A 14,617-nucleotide genomic window follows, 5' to 3' on the forward strand; every position below is an offset into this window, starting at 1 on the left:
GAACCTCACGTTCTTGTCCCACAATAGTTGAAACTATGATATAGCTGTTTCCCTCGTCAGTGTGAATGAGCTTTTTCTGTTGTGAAATGTATTATATAAAGCAAGTGCTGTAAAATCTCTCTAGTGATTATCTGTAACCGTGCTAAAACAATTCCAGTCCGCACTGGTAAGAGAATCTGTGCTAGAACAGTTCTCTCAATAACTGTTCTTAAAACATGATTGTAAACATCGGTGATGTGAAATTATAATAAAGTCACCCATATTAACAGTCTTCTAAAATGGTATTGTAAGAAAACTGTAGTACCTGTACAGGAGAACGTATAGTTATCATCTTACTCCCTTCAACCGTATCAATTTGACAAACAATGGATCTTTCAACACCCGACTCCTCATGTCTTACTCTATAAAGACATCGACCAACTTTTGTCAACGGAATCTTGTCAGCAGTGGAGTGTTTTTGAGGACCTCAAAGTTGAAAAAAATACAGAGTTATAAATTAATGAAGCAATCAAAGCAGCATGTACATACGTCTGAAAAAACAACAATTCATACAAAAAGTCTGTGTTCAAGAATTTTTACAGTAACAATCGATCTGGAAGCGAAGAATATTCACCCGTTTACAAAATATAATATGGAATTATGCTATTTCTGATCTGAATGTCACTCTCTTAGAAGTAAAGTTGCATAGTAGTTTGGCTAATGCTACAAAATTATTTCCAGAAAGGATGAGTTAATCTCTAATATTTTTAATGTTTCTTTTACCACTATAAATCATCAAAAATTGTTTTGCAAAGATTGATAACTGACATTATGTTTTGCATCTTTTTAAAAAAAGTTTTATTGCTGTGGTGCCGTAGCTTCACTCATTAATGTTTCACAGTAATAATGAAATAAGTGGTTGAAGGTGCTCTGACAAACTAGTTTTAAAAAGTCCTAAATTCACAATTAATAAACTAGCATTATCAACATTATTCAATTGCAAGCTATACAGTATTAAAATAGGTTCATTATTTTTTGAATTAATAAGCCATGCTACTTTTCTTTAAAATCTTTATTAAAAATCACCTTTTCCAGGAGCACAATATATAAATGCTTAAACTTTCCAGAAACAGACTCAAATTTTGGAGGCACAATTTTGCACTTAACATTGTGTATGCAAATGAAGACTGAACTACTTGTTTCCAGACACAAAAATCAGAGACTGAGACAAGGCCTGTCCAAAAATTGGGGCCTACATTATTATGGCATAGAATAAACCAGCAGGCAACAGTAATTACGCTCAAGTGTATCATATGTAAATTTGAAAATATTTACATACACACAAAACAAATCTGATACGACTCTAAAGAAAGATTTCAGATATTGCTATGTCATTGGAAAGCCAGAAATTATCCCTTTCAAATAATAAAAAACATATGAAACGTGCATTATTTTCTTCACTGGGAAGATGCACTACTGATGTATACAAAAGCAGAAGATTTATTATGCAACTTACTGAGCTGAATGTAAAACATTTTGCTGCTTAGGGTGGTCATTGCTGTGAACTGGTCACTCTCACTTTTAGTTCTGAGAAACTCCATATTTAGACTTTCCCCATCTTTTAAATGAAATGTTTTTGCTCCAGACTCAACATTAAGGACTTTAAAGGAATCACTGGGTGAGACAGTGATGGGAAGTCCTAAGGAATTCATTATTACAAATGGTGCTTGATCTTTTTTGAAGATGTCTGAAGTTTTGCTAGCTGCTTCAGCAAATGCCTAAAGAACAACATAAATTTGTTAAAATATATATTTAAAAGCACAAATAACCCTAAGTGGTACCAAATACCAAAGTGTTATTTAAATCTGGATTACCTGTATAAAAAGTCATCCAATCTAACACTGAATTTCTTGATTGTGAGGAAGTCCCATTTAAATAGATAGGTGATATTTCTTACCATGCCCAGGTTACTCAACATTTGTAGTCCACATTTGGATAGTGTAATGTTCAGCTGGTCTTTCGAGGAGATGTTTATTACTGTTTTATATTCTGGCACCTTGTAGTGTTCTTCTTCAGCATCTAATTCTAATGCTTCTTTAGCCTTCTTTTTCATCTAAAAAAGCCAAAAATGATTTTAACCAAAAAAGAAAATGGGAAATTAATTATCCAATGATTTTCTTTCTAGGAATAATCTCTGCATCAATCCGAGACATTTGGACTGCACTTCTCAGCCTGAAAATACTGATGACAGAGATCCTGCCACTGCTGGGGGTATGTCGGGGGCAGAAAGGAAAAATAGCTGCACTTGGACTACTGAGAGCTGGGATATAGTCCCCAGAGAATAACCACCAACTGGTGAAAATTAGAGCAGCATCCAGAAGATGAAAGAAGAATGAAAAGGCTGACAACAAGCCTCAGAGCTTTATGGACTAGTCTCTCTACTGTTTATAGGAAGAGAGGTATTGCTCAAAGTCTCAGACTGGAAAGAAGTCAGGATCCACATTTGTTTTAGGTTTACTGCATTTTTTCTAATCTGAAAATTTAAATCCAACCTTCTCTATACCACCTAAAAGCTATTTTTAGTATAAAATATGATTAATATCCCATAAATATAACCAATTATTAAGGGAATACACACAACTAACACAGCATTCCTTGAGCAAAAGGCAACTATCCTTAAAAAAAAGCAGGCTGTAATTCTGCAGCACCCGGAAGCTGCACTCTATTGAAAAACCTATGCCATTGACAAGGATTAATATTCTGATAGTTTCCATTCAAAGTACCTGTTTTAAAATGTCAAAGACAAAAGTTCCATGCTAGCTGAAACCTGGCATAGTCAGACAGATTTTTCTTCTAGATAGAGTAACAGTAACAGTGGTTCTTCGAGATGTAATGCTGCTGTGTATTCCACTTAGATGTGTGCACACCTGATGCACTGGAGCAGGAGAATTTGCCTAGCAGTACCCACAGAGGGGCGACTCTCGCGCCTCATGGCCATAGACACTCACCCGGTCACATGAGGTGGCGCTACTCCAACCCTCCCTCAGTTCCCTTGCACTGAATGCCCAGAGATGAGCTCTAAGGCAGAGGGGACAGAAGGTGGGTCAAGGAAAACAAATCTACATCACATCTCAAAGAACTACAGTTAAAGAAGAAAAACGATTACTTACTGTGAGTAGATACAGCTGTGTAAATCCATTTAGATGACTCACAAGCAGTACCCTCCCACCGCCCCACCGCCGGAGGTGGGACTCAGAGTCTACCTAAACAAGGATTGCAGGACAGCCTTTCTGAAAGTTGCATCCACCCTGGAAGATGTGGTGATGGCATAGCAGTTTGTAAATGTACCTATGGAAGACCACGTGCCAGTCATGCAAATGTTCAATATGGAAAAGTCACCGAGAAACACTACTGACATTGCTTGCACTCTCGTAGAATAAGCTCATACCCACTGACCTATTTCATATACAGTCTTGATACAGGATGGTATAAATCTAGAGATCATCTGTGAAGAGGCTACCTGACCCTTCTTCATACAATCTGCATATGACACAAACAGGCGAGGCGAGGCACAGAACTCCTTCATCCTGTCCAGACAGAAGGATAGACATCACCTGACATCTAATGTATGGAGATGCTGCTCCTCCAGAGACGAATGCAGCTTAAAAGGAATACAGGTAAGTATACCGTGTGGTTCAAATGAAACTGAGAAACTGCTTTAGACAAAAATTTTAGATATGGTTGTAAAAAGTCACGTTGTCTTTGGAGAATTGTGTATAAGGAGGCCCTGCCATCAGTGCCTGAAACTCTCACATACTCCTCGTAGATGTCATCACTACCAGGAATGTAGTTTTCTGACACAAGAGCGGAAAGGGACAAGATGCTAAGAGCTAAAACCAAGGTCCCATCAGGCTGCTAGGATTGTGTCAAGGTTCCACAGACAAACTGGCTCTTGGACTGGAGGAGTAGACAAAGAAGCCCTTTTAAGAATCTTGTCACCATGGGACTGGAGAAGACTGATCTTCCCTGAAAAGGGGGACGAAATGCAGATATCAGTGCCAGATGCACTTTCAATGAACTAAGAACAAATTCCAATGACTAAAGGTGCAGAAGGTACTCCAAGATGTCATGAATGGAAGCCAGCATTACTTGAATTCCACGGGCTAATGACTATACGAAAATGACCATACCTTTTCCATTTTGCTCAACACGCCATTCTGGTAGAGGGATTTCTAATGTTGAGTAGAACACTGCTCTTCCTCCTCATTCATCCATGCAACAGCCATGCTGTGCTCTGGTTTCCGTGCCTTGTCATGGCAGGACAGCTTGCATGCTCTAACGATCCCCTGAGTCTGTGTTGGCAGGGGCTTTTTGCTCCTGGTATGTTCAACCATGCCGGGTTGGTCTGTGGCGTAGGGCAAAACTGCCACAACCTGATTGCCTCTTGGCAGAGCATCATGGAGTGTGCTCCTCCTTGCCTGTTCACAGAATACATCATAGTGGTATTGTCGGATAAATATGTGAACTATTGAGTTCCTGATATGGCCTCAAAACACGACACGCATTGTAAATGGTCTGAAGCTCCAGCAAATTGATATGCAGAGAGAACTCCTGCTCCACCCTGTCACAGAGTCACCGGGCAATGCTCTGGAACTACTCCATTCGAAGCCAGTCAAGACTCTGGGGGAGCCTCCTCGCTGCAAGCATACTGTCTCCAGGGCAAGAATCTTACACAGCTTTGCCCTTCCTGGGTCTGACCTTGGAGCATTCAGCATCCCCTTCTCACACCGTGCACTTCCCACAGTGAGTCCGCACAGGCGGGGCTCCTGGGGAAGCCAGTGGGCCCTGCACCCCAATTCCACAGTCAGATTTGACTCTCAGCCAGCCAGTAAAACAGTAGGTTTATTAGACAACAGGAACACAGTCTAAAACAGAGCTTGTAGGTACAGGAAACAAGACCCCAGAGTCAGGTCCATCTTGGGGCCAGGGAGGCCAGAGCCCCGTCTGGGCCCCCCCTCCGTTTCCCCAGCCAGTTCCAAACTGAAACTCTCCAGCCCCTCCTCTGGCCTGTCTCTCTTTCCTGGGCCAGGAGGCCACCTGATCTCTTTGTTCTCCAACACCTTCAGTTGGTACCTTTGCAGGGGAGGGGCCCAGGCCATCAGTTGCCAGGAGACAGGATGTCGGCCATTCTCTGTGCAGACAGCATCACAATGGCCCCACAATCACACACCCTTATCCCACCACCTAGATATTTAAGAAATGCATAGGGGAAACTGAGGCACCCACACAGTAGTCAGAAAAAACATTAAGAAGATTCCCACTTCGTCACACCCCCACAGACCTTGGCCTCTCAGTGATCCCAAATAGGCACATCCGAACTGTCGCGGAAGGCAGAGACCGCAGACTGAAAACGGTTGGTTGGCAGAAATGCTCTCGAACCTGTAGAGTCTATTAGGACCCAAATTAACTCTATTTTCTGAGTGCGTACCAAAGCAGACTTCCTGATATTTAGGATGAGACCCAGAAGGTCGAGCAAGCATACTGCAGTGTTGACATGAGAAAGGACTTCCTCTCTTGGGTCTGCCTCTCAGTAACCAGTCATCCAGATATGGGAAGATATGGATCCCTTTCCTTCTGAGATATGCCATGATGACAGCCATGCATTTGGTAAAAACCCCAGGGGCAGAAGAGAGTTCAAAAGGAAGCACTGTATACTGGAAATGGCGCTCTGCTACAATGAATTGAAGGAATTTTCTGTGCCTCAGCAAAATCACCACATGAAAGTAAATGTCCTGAACGTGTAAGAAAGGAAATCAGTCATTCTGAGACATGGAGGAACAGTCAATAGAGTGACAATTCAGAACCTCGTGTATCTGATCTATTTCTTCAGGCTGCGAAGGACACCAAAAAGCACTAGGAACAGAAACCCTAACCCCGGTGATCTGGTGGAACCTCCTCCACCATTCCCAACGCAAGCAGAGAGCGAACCTGCTTGAGGAACAGTATCTTGTAAGAAGGGTTCTGGAAGACAGATGGGGAGGGAAGGTGGAGAGGAGGGATGGAGAGGAACTGGATGGCATACCCTGATCTGACAGTGCTTAGGACCCAGCTGTTGGTGATGACTGAGACGCAAGCATCGTGAAAGCGGGCAAGCCTGTCCTCAAAATAAAGCGCATGAGGGGAAGGGACCAACGACTGGAACACTGCTTTGGACCAAGGAGTCAAAACGGATGCTTGGGGGGCATCAGGGAAGGACATGTGGACTATCCAAACCCCGAACTCAACTGCTTTCTGCTGTGGGATGTATGCCCCTTTCTGGGGGTAATCCTGCTGCCTCATGAAAAGGAAAGGCTGTCCAAAAACGCACTGCAGATGATACCACGGTTATCATTACTATTGAACATCATAGTGGCGGCCTTACACTGCTGGTGTATACACTCCCAAGGACTGAAGTGTCATTGAAGGAGTGCAGAGTCTCATCTGCTTTATCTGAAATAGTAAAGGCCATCGAAGGACAAATCCTCAATGGCCTGCTGGACATCAGGAGCTAGGCCTGAGTTCTGAAGCCAGGAAGACCTCCTCATGTCACTGCAGAGACCATCACTCTGGCTGACATATCTGCAACATCTAGCATGGACTGCAAAGAAGTCTTCTCCACCAAGCAGCCTTCGGTGACAAATGTCAAAAACTCCTCCATTGAGGCATCAGGCAGCTAGTCTGCAAATTTAGACATGGCTATCCAGCTGACAAAGTCGTATTTGGACAGCAGTACCTGCTGATTAGCAATTTGCATCTACAAGAAAGAGGTGTAAATCTTCCTGCCCATCAGGTCCAGTCACTTAAGAGTCCTTGTCCCTGGGAATGTATTTAAACTTGCCCTGCCAGGCTCTATCATTCACCGCGGTTACTACCAAGGAATTCAGAGACGAATGGGAATAAAACCTCTCAAATATCTGCGTGGGCATGAAGTAGCGCTTTGTCATGTGCTTAGTTGCAGTTGGTACCGAAGACGGCATGCTCCAGAGGACCTTAGTAGGCTCAAGGAGCGCACTGTTAATAGGGAGGGTGACTGTCCCAGGTGCCAACAGCTGCAGGATATCCACTAACTTGCGGGTGTTCTGTAGGAATTACACTTGAATACCCAGGAAGGCAGTGACGTGCCACAACAGGTCTTGATGTGCCTTGAAAGTCACTGGGAGGAAGAGCCCGGCACTGCGGCAACATCCAAGGACGAGGATGAGGCAGTTAACTGTGCCAGACTCAGATCCTGCTCCAGGGCTGACAGGCATCAGCAGCATGACTGTGGAGGCTGCTCAAGGGAAAGGTTCACCAGTACCTGGACAACGATCTCTGTTTTGAGCAGGACAAGGAATGGGAGCTCTGCAACTTATTCCACAGATTCCATGGAGGCCACTGATATGGATAAGCCATTGGTGTCCAGTAGGCGCCAGGCTAGGGGCCCCCGGCCCGACCATGAGATGGGCGTGAATCCTGGTACTCACAGCACTCTATGAACAGCCCTTGCTCAGCAACAGAGCAGGAGGAATAAGATCACCACTCGGACACTGAGCAGTCCCAGGCTTCGGGGCATAGCAGTGGGGTCAGTTCTAAGGGCCTAAGTAGCCGGTCAGACTCGTCCATAGCCCAGAATGATGAGGGGGCTTATACCAATGGTGGAAATGGTACGGCTGGCAGCGAGTATGCCTCCGCTGTTTCCGGTGCTGAGAGTGGTGTTGATCCCGAAGTCGACATCGGCACTGACATAATTAAGAGTGCCAAGGTGGAGGGCACTGACTGCTGCCTCAGCAACACTGGCAGTGCTGTTCACATAGGAACTGAAGTAGTTCCTGGTACCAAGGAGGTTCCTTATAAGAAGTCTCGTACCAGCCCCATTTCTTCTGAGCGTGGAAGGCATAAGGGTGCAGCATCAGGAGACCCATAGGTTCAGCAGCCCGTGCAGCCAAGAACACAGCCCTGGCAAAGTTCTGGACCAAGGGAGAGGTTAAGACAGAAAAGGCAGAGGAGGTCCCTGTTGCCTGATACAATGCGCTGAATCAGCCAGTGCCAGCATCGCCCTCATCGGTACCTGACTAAAAGGACACCCTCAGGCCAGAACCAGAATCAATGGTACAGGGTTTCTGACCTCCCTGCATAGTGTCGGGGAGCAGCTGACAGGACCTGCTCCATCCCATGCACCAGCATTCACCACATGTCGATCCATGCTCCTTCTAAAGGAGGGAGACAAGCCCCCACGGGACCTGAAGTGGCATCACTTGGTCTTATGTGACCTTTTCCTCAGCACACATGATGGGGAAAAAGTCTTCAATCTCTTCGGAGAGGCGCTAGCTCCAAGAAATGAAGCGGCAGCACTTTCCAAATCCAGGGGCGACCTATGATCTGATAGGGGCCTCGGTACTGAAACAGTCCAAGTGGCATGTTTGAGTAGGTGCTGCTTCAGATGGAGATTCCTCGCCACTTGAGTCTGTTTTGTGAACAATCTGCAAATTGAACATTGCTTCTTAACGTGGGCTTCACTTAGGCACAGCAAGCACCGTGTGTAGGGATAGTTAGTAGGGTTCACCCCACCCACACAACAGAATGTATAAACCCTGGTGAGGGCATCATTAGGAGACAAACTACAACTACCACTATATTGGGGTACTAATGAACTATGTAGAACGAGAAAAAAAAACTCACTGAATAGAGGATTGTGAGGCTGAAAACCACACAGAGCTCCAACTCCAGCCACAGGTGGTAAGAAGAAACCGAAGGGGGGTCAGGGTGGTGCTACAAGGGAAGGGCTATGGCTACAAGGTGCAAGCGCCGCCCCTGTATGGATACTGCTAGGCAAATTCTCTGGCTCCGGCACTCTGGGCACAGACACCTAAATGAAATACGTGGCTGCATCTACTCAAAGGAGAACTGTTGGTTTAATCAATGTGAAGAAAGAAAACTTCTTTTCTTTTTCAATTTCAGTTTTTGTACACAATTTAAAAATGAAGTTTTAAATATATACTTTGGCAAGTGAGTAGTCACTGTAGACTAATCACTGTGCTGCATTACGTGAACAGTTTCTGTCTCTTAAGTTAATCATGACTGTACATGCTCCAGATATAACAATGCAAAGAGGGGGAAAAAGTGTGGTCAATCAACTTCTAACTACACTCACTTTTAGCCAATATACAGAGTTAGAGTTATACTAGCCTTGTGGCCTACCCTGCATTTTATCCCCCTGGCATACATGACTGAACAGGGTATTAATATTAAGTTCAAATAGCCTTGTTCGACTGGTTCATGTTTCAACCCAAAAGTTATTTAAAATGTAGATTTGCATGTTAGTTGTTTCAATTTATGCTTCTGAAAATATACCTTGATTCCAAGAGTCCATGGTTTGAATTCATCACTCTTTTCAATTTCTAGTGGTTCAAGCAAAGGTTCCCACACACCAAACATCTCATTATAATAATGCACCTAAAGAAATATAAAATCATCAGAGTACTGAATTAAGAAAAGATACACCTTAGAACCAACAGCAAATAATAAAAGATGCTCTATAGACTCAAAAAGAAACATCAAAATAAGACATTATAACATGTTGTTTGTTTTCATTATATTAGAATATAAAAAACCCTTAAGTAAAATTAAAATAAAACATGAAAAAACAATGGGACTGACATCCTGGCCTCAGTGAAGTCAATGGGAGCTTTGTCACTGACTTCATTGAGGCCAGGATTTCACCCTAGCTGTTTTCCACATATAGGCAGATGACTCTTTGAATTAAATACACTTCTACCCAGATATAACCCTCTCCTCGGGAGTCAAAAAAGGTGAAACTGCGTTATATCGAACTTGCTTTGATCCGCCGGAGTGCGCAGCCCGCCGCCCACTCCTGGAGCACTGCTTTACCGTCTTATATCCAAATTCGTGTTATATCGGGTCGCATTATATCGGGGTAGAGGTATTGTTTATTTTAAAGAAATTTGATGGTCGTCATCATGGACTAAATTCCACCACCGTTATTCAAAATGAATAGCACATTATGTCTCAAGTAGCCCCACAGAAATCAATCAATGAGGAATAAGGTTCTAAATATAAATAAAGGTAGTAGAATCTGTCTATAAAGGGAACTAGAGACAGAAATCTTTTACTTATACAACACAAAGCAAGCATGGCCCATAAGGAAGCAGCCAAACTTCCCCATGACCCAATTCCACATAAATGTGCCTCAATTCTAACCAATAAGAACCATTAGGGTAAGTTCTCTCTACATAAAGAAGAACAGGAGTACTTGTGGCACCTTAGAGACTAACAAATTTATTAGAGCATAAGCTTTCGTGGACTACAGCCCACTGCATCCGAAGAAGTGGGCTGTAGTCCACGAAAGCTTATGCTCTAATAAATTTGTTAGTCTCTAAGGTGCCACAAGTACTCCTGTTCTTCTTTTTGTGGATACAGACTAACACGGCTGTTACTCTGAAACTTCTCTCTACATAGCCATTTCTACCTTTGGTGTCTTTGAGAACCATGCCAATAGAACCACTGGGATGTGGATACACGTCAGTATAAGCTGGACTAAAATCACCAACCTATTTCATGCAGGCTATTAAACCACCACCTGATGGCAACAGATTTCATTTTCTACTTACTTTTCCAGTTCTAAATATGAATAAGTGGTCTAAAGTGAAAAATTTTGTATCACATTAGCAAATTCTCTAACCCAGGGGTTCTCACAGTCTTTCATAATGTGTAACGTCTTAAGAGATATTGTCTCAGGGACCATTTCCTATCCTGTTCATAATTATGCTACATCCATTTGGCAACTATTATAATTGCTTATGTGGAATTATAATACTGGGAAAACATTCATTATCTGTCTTTAATGCAATAAGTGTTTTGTGTTTTGGGAAAAAGTTGGTCATACTTTCCACTTTTATTCTTTGTATAGGGCCAAATCTTGAGCTCAGTGCACAACACAGTTAGCAGGGCTGAATACTGGATACATGGTGCAAGGGCTCTTCTTCTCCAGGCTGTGGATCCAGTTTGTGGAAGATATTTTAGCCAAATGGATTTAAATAATTTTGCAGGCATTCACATGGCCACCACACGCACCCAGAAGAGGAACGATTCGTGAAGCGGAAAATTCTGACACATTTCATTTATAGCCTATGATGCAACAGTAAACTACACACAATACTTTGAATATATATCTTCTCTCATCTGAGGATCTCAAAACACACCATTAAACATTAATTCTCACAACCATTCTGTGAGTCAGATTAGTAGCACCATCCCTAGTTTACATTTAGGTAAACAGACTCTCACAGATAGAGATATTTAGCTATATTTAAATAGCAAGTCAATGACAAAACCTAGACCCTAACTCTGGTATCCAGTTTCCTGCTCTAGTTGGTATACACAGTACTCCCTATTTAATCTAATGGAAGTCCACATTAGTCCAAGTTTCCCCTTAAGTCTCAAAGGAAGTCTATCCATGTGGGCTAATGATTATGGAAAGAAAGGTGAATGAAAGTGTTACAAGACATAGGGGTACAAATCTCAAGAATGAATATTATACCAAAATGTCAATGTCTAATGTAAAAACACAAGAGAGAAAATTGTATAAGTGTTTTACATTATACTACTGATAAACATTTGATGCAACCAGACTAACATGTTTCCAGCCCTTATGGTTGTGAAGATAAACCTGAAAACATGAAGTAAGTCTAAATTGATACCACAATACCTGGTCAACCTTCAAAGCACCATATGATGGTGATATGAGTAAGGCTAAGATTTTGTCAAGGATATTTTTAGTAAAAGTCATGGACAGGTCATGGGCAATAAAGAAAAATTCATGGAAGCCCATGACCTGTCCATGACTTTTACTAAAAACACCTGTGACAAACTGAGGAGCTGTGGAGTTCCCATACCATCTTCGGCGGCTGGGCAGCTGCAGGGGCCCAGGCTCAGAGCTATGGGGGCCCCCACCATCTGTGAGGGCTCAGAGCTCTGGAGGCCCCTTCCGCCCAGAGTGGCAGGGTCCCTCTGCTGCCAACAGCAGCTGGGAGCTGCCAGGGGCCAGCTGTAGGGGGTCCCTACTGCCTGTGGTGGCCAGAAGCTGCGGGGCCTCCCGCTACCTGCAGCGGCCAGGACCTGCGGGGCTGCCCGCGGCTGTTTGATGCTCCTGGGGTCCCCACCACCAGACACCGCTTGAAGCTTTGGTGCCACCAGTGACAGCTGGGAAGTATGGGGAACCCCACTGTCCGTGGCAGGCCCCTGCTGCCTGCAGCTGCTCGGAGCTCCTAGGGCCCTTGCTGCCAGAGGCAGCTCAGAGCTTTGGGGCCACCAGTGGCAGCCAGGAACTGCGAGGCCCCCTGCTGACCATGGCAGTCAGGAACTGTGGGGGCCACCGCCGCCCATGGTGGCTCATAGCTCCCAGGGGTCGTCACCCATGGTGGCCAGGAGCTGCAGGGGCCGCTGGTGGCAGCCCTGAGCTGTGGGGCCCTCCACCACTGCTCGGACATCCCGGGCCCCCCCGGAGGCAGCTTGGAGCTTTGGGGCCACCAGTGGCAGCCGGGAACGGTGAGGCCCCCCACCACGGCCAGGAGCTGCGGGGGTACCCCGCAGCTCCCAGCCGCCATGGGCTGAAGTCACAGAGGTCTCTGGAAGTCATGGATTCCACAACCTCTGTGACAAAATCATAGCCTTAGTGATAAGATGCAGCCAGACTACCCCACATCCTTCAACACATTCTAGTCCAAGAACAGTGCAGGGGAAACCCCCTCAATCCCTCTGAAGGGGAATGTGGCCACAGGTACCCCACTGCTCCCCTAGAAGACAAAATGGAAAATTCTTACTGACAATTTCATTTCTGCTAATAACATCTCCCAAATTTCTGGATGTCTGGGATGCCCTCCTCTCTCTGCAGCTCACGAGGCAGATCAGCATTTGGAAAATACATGGTTTGGCCATTCCCCTTACAATCCAGTTTGCTGCCAGACGACGTTATGAAAGTTGTACAGCTTGAGAATAACTCAAGATAACAAAATAACTGTGTACATTAGACCAAAGTTGACAGTCATATGGTAACGAATCCACTACATATCTCACCCTGGCTTCTACGCCATTTGGGGTGGGTAGAATTGTAGCAGATGCTAGCAGAAAGGAAACTATCAGTAAGAAATTTTCTGGTCTGCAGCCCAGTGTCTCTCACAGTTCTGGATATCTGTGAAGTGGTGAGCAGTGAACAGATGTAGGGAGAGTTATGAAACAAAAGTTTGGTAGAAAAGTAATATCCTCCTTGTTGCGAGTTTGCTGAAAAGTCTATTAGTTCTGGGCCACCACCTACAGTGCCTTAATGCCAAAGGAGGCCAATGAGGATGACAAAGTCCATCTTATAGTGCTTAATGAAGGTGTTTGTGTGATGGAATACACCCTGAATACACACCCTATGCCCTACTGTAATATACTTTGTACAAAGTATGTCTTGTAAGGTATCATTTGAAAACTCAATTTGCTGATCAATATTGTTCTGGCCAAATATGTGTGGCAACATTGTATGTGACGTTATAAGATTACCCTGTATGGTGTTAACAACACGTTCCAAACCCCAGAGCCCTGCCCAAACAGAAACTGGCAGATTTGTCCTAAACAAAGGAATTTGTGCTTTGCTTAGTTAGCATTTAAAGAGATGGCTTGTCAGAGCCCTCAAAACTAGCCAAAGGTCCCATTTTGGGCAGAGTGGCCTGAGTTGGAAGTGGGAAGAGTTGGAAGGAATCTGGTTACCTATGCCAAGAAGCCAGAAGATCCTGCCAATAGCACACGAGTAAGAGCAGAGACCTGATGCACAATACTGGCTAAAGCCTTTGTCTATGTCTTCTTGGAGAAAGTCCAGAATGGTTGGAATTCCAGGATTTCTGGGGTTGAAAGAACTGTCTCTGAATTCTCACCCACTAGGTCCCATTCCCTTTGGGAGGGGGGCTTATTAGAAGCTCTGCTTCTTTCCCCAGGATGCTCAAGACCCACTTTAAGACTTGAGAAGAGGGGAGGGGAGACTTGTGGGCCTCACAAATCTGCCCTCTTTGTTCTGCAGGAGTCCTCTGGGACTTATCCCCTCAATCAAGTAGTCAGAGTCTTCCTCACTATTAGAGCTTCTCCCGGCTCTGCACTGGGGACCCTGTCCATTTTTCCCTGTTGGAATCATGGCTGCCTTGGTGGGTAGGAGACTCCATCTGCCTATCCCACTCACAGCCTTGGGATATAGCAGAGTTAGGGACGGAAGGCTGGGTGCAGGCTGGGCACAACTCACCATCTGCCAAGCCTGGGAAGGCTGCCTCACAAATAGAACAGTGATTTGATCCTGTGCTTTCTTGGCTGCTCTGTCATGACTGTATAGGGGCAGAGTATCTGGCAGCGAGACACTGCTGCTGACACTTAGGGTAAGTTACACTCCCAAAGAGTTAACTGACCCAGTAAGGAGGAGGAATGCTGAAGAGGGAGAACACTGCTCCCCCTACCCAAAAATTGGTCAGAAAAAAACTAAAAAAGGAGACGGGTAGAAGCAATAGAAACCACCGTCCACTGCTGTGAACACAGAGAATCTGGTGGCAAGCAGAAGCAGAGGGCACATGGCCAGTGT

At 44.6% G+C, this 14,617-nt stretch overlaps 1 protein-coding gene across 2 annotated transcripts in view; it reads right to left on the reverse strand.

Annotated features, from left to right (window-relative positions):
- VPS13A (vacuolar protein sorting 13 homolog A) overlaps window positions 1-14,617 on the reverse strand; it is a 283,684-nt gene that overhangs the window by 110,326 nt on the left and 158,741 nt on the right. For both annotated transcript variants that reach the window (XM_054032764.1, XM_054032765.1), the window contains exons 42-45: window positions 9,349-9,450; window positions 1,937-2,092; window positions 1,496-1,757; window positions 305-465 (exon numbers count right to left, since the gene is read on the reverse strand). In XM_054032764.1, coding sequence (XP_053888739.1) covers window positions 305-465; window positions 1,496-1,757; window positions 1,937-2,092; window positions 9,349-9,450 — 681 coding nt within the window. The remainder of the gene's footprint in view (window positions 1-304; window positions 466-1,495; window positions 1,758-1,936; window positions 2,093-9,348; window positions 9,451-14,617) is intronic.

The sequence above is a fragment of the Malaclemys terrapin genome, chromosome 6 (assembly GCF_027887155.1).
Source record: "Malaclemys terrapin pileata isolate rMalTer1 chromosome 6, rMalTer1.hap1, whole genome shotgun sequence".
Taxonomy (NCBI): domain Eukaryota; kingdom Metazoa; phylum Chordata; order Testudines; family Emydidae; genus Malaclemys; species Malaclemys terrapin.